We start from the raw sequence: 11,415 nt of genomic DNA on the forward strand, positions 1-11,415 counted from the left end.
GGGCGTACGCCAAAATTTAGTCCGGCGTAAACTGCGTTTCACTAAGAGGCGTACGCCTGGCCGTAAACACTAGTATCGGACTAAGTTAAGGCCAGACTTCCGTCCTTGACAACGAGCTTATGCACATGCCCAGACAGATGATAAACAGTAGAAAGGAAGATAGATAGATGAATAGATATATAGATAGATAGATATTCTTTAGATAGATAAAAAGATAGAAACTTGTCAATTGTGTTTGCGTGAGAGAGAGAGAGAGAGAGAGAGAGAGAGAGAGAGAGAGAGAGAGAGAGAGAGAGACGTAAAGTATTCAGGCATATTTATCCTGTTAAGTGACAAAATCACTAGCAAAACTTGCTAAAATGTTTCATTTGAAAGATATATTTGATGAAGCATATAGGATATGTTCATTCAAAATTATTAACTCAACAGAACTATTTTGTTATCGATATCTACGGGAATTTCACCATGCTTCGAACACCCTTGGAATTTCTCTTTTGATCATGCTTCAATTTTGGCCCGAGTATAAATATTTTTTTATTAAATTTTCTGGTTTTATCTTACTATATCATTGAAAGAAAATCAGTTAATTTGTTTAAAAATAAAAAATATAGCGAATTAATGCAGTAATGAGCTTTTTAACAATGGATTGGACAATATTAAGCAAACATCGAACAACCATACAACAGATACTTAAAATAACGAAATTTTAATATTTCATGCAAAAAAAAACCCCCGAAGAAACCCCCGAATAAATATAAATATATTTGGTACTTTCATATTAAGATTTGTGTTAATGTAAATTGTGGAGCAAAACTGACCTAGGAAATAATTGATGAATTCCAAGTCTATTTTTTTAAACAATTTGTTTCCGAAGTTAGTTTTTTTTTCGAATTATTTAAGTGAAAGGGTACATACAAACCATAAGTGCATGCACGTTTATTTGTAAATGTTTCACCAAAATTATCAAATCCAAGGTACAGATGTATGTGTCAGACATATGGTGGACTAAACATAAATTACCCAAGTACATTTACATGTGTATTTAGTATATGGAACGAGGCTTCATATAAATTTGATGTTAATAAAGAGGATGTGTATGTAACCTACGAAATAAAATCTATTTAATCTGGAGTCAATGTTTTGCATCGGTTGTATGATAAATAAATTATCTAATATTTTAAAAAAAAATTAGTGACTTTTGACGACTCTAAAACATAGCTGGAGCTATCATCATATTTTGGTATTTACATTTTAACAATACTGAAAATACTTTTGTGATTAACCTTAGTTAGACTACCTAAGCTAACACCTTTTACTCACCCAAAAATTAAAAAAAGAGGAAAATATAAAAGTCAATAATTCACTTAGTGAGTTTTAAATTTCAAAATATCCCACATATTTTGCGTGGAAGTTTGGGGGGGGGGGTGAAATGCTTGAAATGCTAGACATTTCTTATACAAATATACCATTGTACTACATGTGCATCATGTATGTATATCTTCTGCATTATTCGTTGCCCAATTTACAAAAAAATATGAAACGTAAATCAAATTATTGAATAAAAATAATCAAATGAAAACTGTATATCGATTGTATAAATATGTCATTTTTACATGTAAACGGCAAGTGCAAATATAAAGAATGTGCATAAAACATGCAAAGAAGGTTTCTATTCGAGAATTGGTACCACCTATCAAAACTCTCTGTTTTCTTAATTTCATATAAAATTAATAAAACTTACATGACAAATTGTACAATTTAACATTACGGTCAGCACCAATATTCTCAGCAACAGAATTAGCAGTCCATTCCTGTTTACGCCATAAGTTACGACTACCCTTGGCTAGGCGTAGATTTTTGTCTTAACTTAAGGCGGGCGTAAAGGTACGCCTTTTAGTGAAAAGGACCTTAGTCCAAATATTTGACTTAAGTCCGGACTTACGACAGGCGTAAGGTTACGCCGGGCGTACGCCTTTTAGTGAAACGGGCCCCAGGACGGTTGGAAATTCTGGGAATTCCTGGGAATTATTGGTATTTCCCGGTAAATACTGAGAAAAAAAGTACAACTACATATTATACTACTTCTTACTTAGTTTTAATCAAATCTGTTGGGATGCAGACAATAGTACATGCATCTTGTCAGCTATGGAATTTTATAATAGTCTTTGGTTTTGACCGGCCGGAAATGCATTTGTTATCTCCTTATGAATATTCCAAACATAGATCATTCATACACCATTGTTATTTAGTTTTAAGACTTAGGTCAGGTATAGGTGCATCTATACAGTTATCATAAAAATGATATCAAAAGTTTCATTTCCTGGGGCCCGTTTCACTAAAAGGCGTAAGATGCAACGAAACTTAAGTCTGGCCTCGGGGCGTACGCCAAAATTTAGTCCGGCGTAAATTGCGTTTCACAAAGAGGCATACGCCCGGCCGTAAATATTAGTATCGGACTAAGTTAAGGCCAGACTTACGTCCTTGATAACGACCTTATGCACATGCGCATACATATGATAAACAGATAGATAGATACAAGATAGAGAGATACGTGTATCTAGAGAGATAGAAAGATAGAACTTGACATTTGATTTTTAGCGAAATTTTCTCATTTCTCATACAAATAAACCATTCCACTTTATGTACATTGTGTATGTATATTTACTGCATTATTCATTACTCAATATACTAAAAAAATGAAACGTTAATCAAATATTATTAAATACAAATTATAATCGAATGAAAACTATCGACTGTTTGTCTAAATATACTGTTTCAACGTGTACTAGGCAAGTGCAAATATAAATAATGTGTATAAATCGTTGTAAGTAAGTTTCTATGCGGGAATTGATACCACATACAGAACTCTCTATTTTCTTAATTTGACATGAATTTAATCAAATTTACATTACAAATTGTACATTTTAACATTACGGTCAGCATCGATATTCCCAGCAATAGAATTAGCAATCATTTTATGTTTACGCCGAAAGTTACGACTACCCTTGGCTAGGCGTAGATTTTTGGCTTAACTTAAGGCGGGCGCAACGTTACGCCTTTTAGTGAAAAGGACCTTAGTCCAAATATTTGACTTAAGTCCGGATTTACGCCAGGCTAAAGGCTACGCCGGGTGTACGCCTTTTAGTGAAACGGGCCCCTGGTTATTTGGTGTATATGAAAATGGGCCAAGAAAATTATGAATGTAAAGTGTGACCTGTGTCACTACCTCAGTATGCAACACACTTGAGAAGCCAATTAGCCCCACTCATAGTATATATCTTCCCAAAACAGGGGCCTTTTCCACTAAAAGGCGTACGCCCGGCGTAACCTTACACCTGTCGTAAGTCCTGACTTAATTCAAATATTTGGACTAAGATCCGTTTCACTAAAAGGCGTAACTTTGCGCCCGCCTTAAGTTAAAACAAAAATCTACGCCTAGCCAAGGGTGGTCGTAACTTCAGGCGTAAACAGGAATTGACTGCTAACTCTTTTGCTGAGAATTGAAAAGGTATTTAGTATTTGCACTTGCCGTTTAAATGTTAAAATGACATATTTAGACAATCGATATAGAGTTTTCATTCGATTATTTTTATTTAATAATTTGATTTACGTTTCATATTTTTTTGTAAGTTGGGCAACGAATAATGCAGAAAATGTACATACATGATGCACATATAGAAAAAAGGTATATTTGTATAAGATATGTCGAGCATTTCAAGCATTTCACACCCCCCCAACTTTCATGCAAAATATGTGTGAGCGGGATATTTTGATATTTAAAACTCACTAAGTGAATTATTTACTTTTATATATTTTCCTCTTTTATTATTTCATTTTTGGTGAGTAAAAGGTGTAAACTTAGGCAGTTAAACTAAGGTTAATCACAAAAGTATTTTAGTATTGTTGAGATGTAAATACCAAAATATGATGATAGCTCCAACTATGTTTTAGATTCGTCAAAAGTCCCTAATCTGTTTTAAATATTAGATTTATCATACAACCGATGCAAAACATATGAAAAGCGCGACAAATTTAGACGTAATAAAGATCATAGGCGTTGCACGCAACGGGTCTCAGAAAAATGCTTGTAAAGGATATATGATGTAGTAATAAAAATCGTAAATGAATAAAAATAACACACACACACACACACACATGCACACGTTTTTTGTGTATGTGCATGTATATGTATGATTTGTTTACTATGGAATATTTGGCAGTTTTTATTGAAAACTTTTCATATTCACATTACAAATGTACTATAATTTGTAAATTCTTATGAAGATTGTTGTTGAATTTAAATAAATGAGTGACTGCTAAATTGTTTTCACATACATTCCTTTCTCCAATTTCACGAGATTTTCGTTTTTCATTTCGCAACGTCAGCAAAATACACAAATAGCTCAATTAGCAAAACAACATCGTGGGAATTTTCACCTATTTGTAAGGCGTGGTCATTCCTTATAAGGAATGTTTTTACTTCGTCATGCAAGATTAAGCCGAATTAAGGGAATGTTTCCACCTGGATGAGGGTTTTCTTGAGAGGTAACATGTAAGCAAAATCGGGGTTTCAGTTCCTTGGGGATAAATCAATATATAACAGGAATTTTTAACGGAATAAAGCGCTTCTCCCTTTGTTGATTGCATCTTGTTAAATAAGAGTGTCGCTCTATATATACTCCTGTTATTTGCAACAGTCTACGGGAAACTTGCTGATTTTACTACGGGGCGTGCAGTACATGAACTTTGAATAAGCGCTTTAATCCGTCAAAAGACCTTATTTTAGCTTGATTTCCCCAAAAGAAGCCAAGCCCTATTTCTCTGATATGGAACCCCCTCAAGAAAACCCTCCTCTCAGGGGAACTTCCCCTTATGTACAGATTTTATCTTGTTAAATCGCTTTATAATATGATTCGTCGCTCTATATATACTCCTGTTATTTGCACCGCTCTACGGAAAAATCGCTGATTTTTCAATGGAGCGATGTGTGCAACGCATTCACTTGACTGAAGCTCTTTATTCCGTTAAATTCCTGTTTTATATATGTACAATGTATATTTATATACGGAGGTAAGCGCTTCTCTAAAGTGCATGCAATTCTTAAATATGGCTTATTCCGTAGGCGTAAATCACATAAGTTAAAAAGTAAGTTAAATTTATAATTGATCTGCTATTTAAAAATACTATACCTGTTTTATTGTAAATCAAAAATAGGAGCGCCATATTCATTAAAAGTTTTCGTTTAAACAGCTCATTTTCAAAGGTTGAAAATTGTCATTATACATGACTGTGTAATTCCAAGGAAATGATCTATCTAAATATTCGGGTAGAATCTGCATACATAGAGATGATACCGGTAAATTAACTTACCATATAAAGCTCTTTTGCGACTTATTCCGTAAATGCCTAACATTCACCAGCTTTCTTCGTGACTTTATTGGTTAATTTTTTAAAAATATTCCTCGATGATGAAGACTTATAAAATCTTAAATAATACGTACAATATTTATTTTATGCTTGGCTAACCCAATGATTTATTACCCCGTGATCCATATTATTAATTTCAAGTTTTCAAGAAGGATTAGCACCCAAAAACTTATTTGCAACGCGTTGCAGATAACATTATATAGCCATTATATATAGATAGGGTATATATATATATATATATATCTCTATCTTCCCCTACATAACGTGTTATAACGGCTTATTGATGGAAATTCATAAGCCTGGGCTTGGAGTGAATGGACAGTGTAATTTGTACGCTAACGAAATACGTTAAAAATTGACTCCAACAACAGAGTTTGTAATCATTTTTTAACTGGAAAAAGTGCGTCTACTTTGTAAAATCAATTTTAAAATCTTGATCTTTTATACTGTCCAATATTTATGCTGACTTGGCTTTTTCTGATTGTTTTGATTTTACAATAGCACTAATTAAGACTAAGAACTTAGTATCCTGTTATTAAAATAACTAAATACAACTAAGAAGAAATCTATTTGATAGCAAATATATCTGGACATACATGTATACTATTGATTTCATATCAATCATAGGGCAGGAGAATTTTTTAAAAAATGACAAATTATTTGGCGTTTTTACTAGAAAGGTTTTAAAACATTTAAAAAAACATTGAAAGCTACCCAAAATGTAGGGACGGGTCGCACAGACAAAATAAGAATTGTTTACAAAACTTTTTAGGGGGAGAGATGTAAATGCAAGATTTTTTTTATAATTTATTATTCTTTCTCAACACTGTGGTTTATCAAAAGTACCCATTATATAATTATTAATTTTTTCAATATATTTAGATTAAACAAAACCACAAACTTTCTTTGCTTAAAACGCCTTAAGATGACAAACATATTGATGTCAAATGTATAAAATCAATTGATTGTAATTAAATTTTATTAAATGGTTTTTTTAACATGCCGAAACCTCTGAGATGTCTGGGTTTTTTTTAGAATCACCAATGTATATTTTCATATCGAGAGTCATAGGGTAAATAATTGGTTCATTTTTTTCAATCTTAGAAGATAACCCAATATATACAAACACTTGACGTTTCAACATTTCTTTTCATAAGAGTACATGGTCCCTCTTCATACAAATTTAGCAAATGCATATATACATGTATAATACAGAGCCTCCAGAGAGCGCAAATATGCAATGAACTACACATTACAATTCAAAACATTTAATTTACTTTATTTATATATACAACACAATCAGTTTACATATCCAAAACACACACATTATAGATATATCTGCACCCTAAAGAAATGGTGTAAATTATATAAGATATATAATTTAAATACACTGCTTACATATGATACATGTAATTCAATCTTACACAAATTGTTCACAAGTAATGTTGTATTTTCTTCACGTTACCTGTGCTCCACTGAGCCACAAAGAGGTTGTCTCTGGTGTCCACACATAAACCCCATGGACGCTGTAAATGGCAATTGTCAATGTAGCGGAGGAACTGTCCATCCTGATCCAGGATGTGGATACGGTGGTTGTCACGGTCTGCTGTCAGGATCCGACCCTGGCTGTCTGTTGTGATGCCGCAAGGATAGAATGATCCCGTGGTAGTGGAGGGAGGACCAGTGTAGGAAAACCGGAGTTTCCCGGCCTGATTGACCACCACTACTGCATGAGCACCAAAGTCTGACACACATATACATGTATCTTGGTTCCTGTTTTCACTGATGTATTTAATGAAAGGTTCAGATGAATAGAGAGGTCGTCCTTTGTCATCGTACTGGATACTTTGTTTCTCTGTGGAGTCAGAGTAACGTACAACTTTTGATGGTTTTTCGTCACCATTGTCCATAACAACCAGGAGGTCCCCAGAGGAGGTACTACAGATATTGCGGGGACTCCATCCATGTAGTCTGATCACTGTCTGTATTAGTGTATTCTTCACTTTGTTAACAGTATTATCACTGTCATCAGTATAAAATAGATCTCCACTCCTTGTTGCTGCTATGTCCCCTGGAGAGCTTTCCGACTTGGTATATACTGACTTCAATAGTTCCCCACTGAGGTTGTACAGTCTCATGATTTTCTCATCGCCACACGTCCATAACACTTCATCACTCAGACAGGACACACTGCGTAGTACAAACTGTCCGAACTCTGTCTTAAACTCAGTGATGATCCGTGGTACATCAATGAGCGGTCTGTCCGGGGGAGGGGACTCATCGCCAGAAGAATCCATTGCACGTGTTTCTGTTATTATAGAAAATGCTGATGTTAGTATAAAGATATATCATACGGCGAGGCTCAATCTTTTTCCCAGGGAGGTCCACTCTAACTTAAGTTTTTTCAACAAAGAAAATGGTAAAAAAATCAAATCTTTGCCCAAAACTTAAAGGGGCATGGTCACGATTTTGGTCAAATTTTATTTTTGTATTTTTATTGTTTACAATGCCTTAGAGATGCATTACTAATGTTCATCTAAAATTTGGGTGCCATTCGTAGAGTTATAAGTAATAAACAGAGTTCACAATTCTTTGAAAAATAAACATGGCCCGTGACCTTTTTTTTGTTTACTTTGTCTCAATATAACAGAAAAAAGTTCTTTTTCAAGCTGATTTTTACTATCTTCTAATTCGTTGAATCAGAAATAGACAGTTCTTAATGTTTATCACATTATTTAGGTAAAAAACTGGAACTTTCCCTTCAACATTCAGAATGTAAACAGAAACATGATCTAAGCTTTGTTTACATAACAGAGAATTGTAAGATCTATGTCTCGCTTTAAACACGACGACTGAAAATTAATTTTTGTTGACTGTTAGAAATGCCTTACTGAAGTTTTGTAAACGTTCAAAACTGAAAAATAATTCTTGAAAATCGTGGCTATGCCCCTTTTATACTTTTTTATGCATATATAGTGTAAAATGTATTATAAAATATTATAGTGTATATAATAGATCTTACAGGTATGGGTATTCTGTACCAACATTACTATGTATTGGGTAAATAATTTTGTAGAAAAGGACGTGGGGGGGGGGGGGGGGGAGGGGTGTTATAATTTTAAAATTTATAACTTTGCAAATCCAAGGGTGAAGTTCAGGATCCCCCCTCAAGATCAATGCACAATTCAAACTAGTGAATACGTTATAGCTAAATAACAAATTGATAATATAGACATGTGACAATCTTGTATGCATTAACTCCCTTGTCAAGACATTAAAAAGTCGTTTATGAATTGGTATTGTGTTTCTTTGCAGATAGTATATAAGATTGATTGTTGAAATGATCATGAAGAATTAATAATTCACAAACACACACGTGTATATATATATATATATATATATATATATATATATATATATATATATATATATATATATATATATATATCATATACGTCTCTGAAAACTTCAAATATTTCTATTATTGTAAATGACAAACCTTAGGCTTATCCGGCCATTTCATGCAAATACTCACTCTGAAGGGCCCGGTTTTTCTCTTTTACGTGTATGCAGATAGTATAAACATTGATTGTTGGAATGAAGCATTAATAATTCGCAAACACACAGATATATATAACACACGTCTCTTAAAACTACAAATACGTATATTATTGTAAATGTCAAACCTGAGGCTAATCCAGCATGACCATTTCATGGAAATACTTGCTCCGAAGGGCCCGGTTTTTCTCTTTCAGCTTTCAGGTGCATGTAGAAAATTCTTTTCTGATCACGTATGGAATTAAATAGACCGAGGCAAGTCAATAATTTAAAAAACGTGTGGCTGTCGTATTTGTTTGTAAACAGTGCTTTACTACTTCTAACGTTAGCCTACACGTATTTTAAAAGTCGATGTTGTCGTTGATGGATACATGTAAATAGTTACATAACATTTTAATCAAGTTTTTTTTAATTTAAAAAAAATCATTAGAATTTTACGGTAACAATTTTAAGTTAACAGATGAATGAGATGATTCTACAATCATTTAATATTTATTCGTTTGATGAGATATCGGCGCTTCTGATTGGTTGAAAAATTTCTTTGATACCTGCATCAATAAAATTTTGCCGGATCTACTTTTCTCAACTGTTCTGATCTAACACTATTTATAGAACGGGAATTTCCAAGATAAACACAGTCAACAAAATGTAAAGTTGTGTCTGTTTTATTATCAGCAAACAAAATGCATCCTTGTGAATATAAAAACTTGAAAGTTTAACCTTCAAAAATAAACAAAAACACATTATTTGATTCACGAAATAGAAAATTTAGCGTCTTCTCACGATTTCGTCTGCTTGAGATCAATCAACATTTACAGCGAGGCTGGGTGTTCCTTTTCCAGGAATATTATAACGAACATAGAGTCCTATAAACTTTCACGGTAACACTGCTGTTCAAATTTGGTAACGATAATTTTTAAATTTACACACGTACATGATCGGTCATCAGAATAAGCGTCGTAAAGAAAAGCTATGAGTAATGCACCAACTCCTTCGGCGCATTCCAAGCGGCAGATATACCATTTAAGTATATCACTAGCTATCTAGTTACCACAACGTTTACAAAAGTCGCTTATACATACTATTCTTTGTCGACATATCAGCTATTTTCGTCCACGGTCGCTTTTCCTTGGATAGTTATGTCCAGTTGCATATTCCAGCGATCTCACATGAAAACTAGTTTTATTACGAGTTTTTCTGCACATTGAATAATATCACAAGCTATTGCATGTATTTTCCTTTCGTTTTCAATTCAGCCGGTTCAGAGTTTAACTCACTATTTGTGTTTAATCCATTAAATTCAGCTCAATAGCTCTGCATCAGCTGAAGGCGCATCCATTTTGAACATTGTTGCTGTTGTTGTTTTGTATTCATACGCGCCGCTTCATTTACATTATTTACATTTTTGAACAATGACACTTCACAATTTTTTATTTGAAAATGTTTTATTAAATGATAAGAAATGAAGATAATAATTTTTCTATTGATCGACGTATCAAAGAAAAAATTGACCGGAAAACTTTTTCATCAATGCGCTACGCGCATTGATGAAGTTTTCCGGTCAATTTTTTCTTTGATACGTCGATCAATAGAAAAATTATTATCTTCATTTCTTAAGTAGTTTTATAAATTGTCTTTTAAGGATGACGTTTACTCAGAATGAAAAATAATGTCCACTGATGATAATGAAAAACCAACTATTGTGTGTTATAGACCTTTTATTGTAATGTTATTTTTCATCTTCAAAAAAGTAGGTCAATGACCTACTTTTTGAGTTAATGGCCATTGTATATATTTGGAAAATTAAAGGAAAATCACTTAAAATTTTACACCATGATTGAGATTTTCTTAATTGTAAAAATGATACAAATTGCTCACCATTTTTGAAAATGAAATACAATTTATGAATGGCAGTGACACTAAATATATACAAAGCATTAAGTTTTCCTTCACAATTTTTAAAAATAATCCAGTCCGAATTTCCTCTATCACTTTTCAAATTCCTACCCATTTTTGATCCAATTTTATAAAAAATTGAATGATGATAATACAAAAACATTTATAGTATTAAACTACTTATATTGATCTTATTCTGTTGACATATAATTTATATGATGTCAATGATCAAAATTTTGAGATATGGTGTCTTTTCTCGTTTTTAAGCATATTTCAATATTTGTTAAATTCATGCCATACGGTTACTATAATGAATGAATGAGGAAAAACTACCAGAAAATATGCAAAATTATATAGACTAAAATATAAAATCTTAACTTTTAAAATTAGAGTACTTCCAAAAATGTTTTAGCAGAAAACAAAATCTGCAAAATTTAGTCCGAATTTCCTCTGTTTGGCTAAAAGTCTATTTTTGTTTTGGCATAATTCCATAATATAGTAGAAATATCGAATGTTATGTCAATAATAATTCAT

At 32.8% G+C, this 11,415-nt stretch overlaps 1 protein-coding gene across 1 annotated transcript; it reads right to left on the minus strand.

Annotated features, from left to right (window-relative positions):
• Positions 1-6,534: 6,534 nt before the first annotated feature.
• LOC128159500 (serine/threonine-protein kinase PknD-like) lies at positions 6,535-9,174 on the minus strand. Its single transcript, XM_052822618.1, has 2 exons — positions 9,114-9,174; positions 6,535-7,735 (listed from the first exon to the last, which is right to left on the minus strand). The coding sequence occupies exon 2, from the start codon at positions 7,722-7,724 to the stop codon at positions 6,861-6,863; it is 864 nt and encodes a 287-aa protein (XP_052678578.1). The 5' UTR covers positions 7,725-7,735; positions 9,114-9,174; the 3' UTR covers positions 6,535-6,860.
• Positions 9,175-11,415: the final 2,241 nt, after the last annotated feature.

Source organism: Crassostrea angulata, chromosome 8 (assembly GCF_025612915.1).
Source record: "Crassostrea angulata isolate pt1a10 chromosome 8, ASM2561291v2, whole genome shotgun sequence".
NCBI classification, from domain to species: Eukaryota; Metazoa; Mollusca; class Bivalvia; order Ostreida; family Ostreidae; genus Magallana; species Magallana angulata.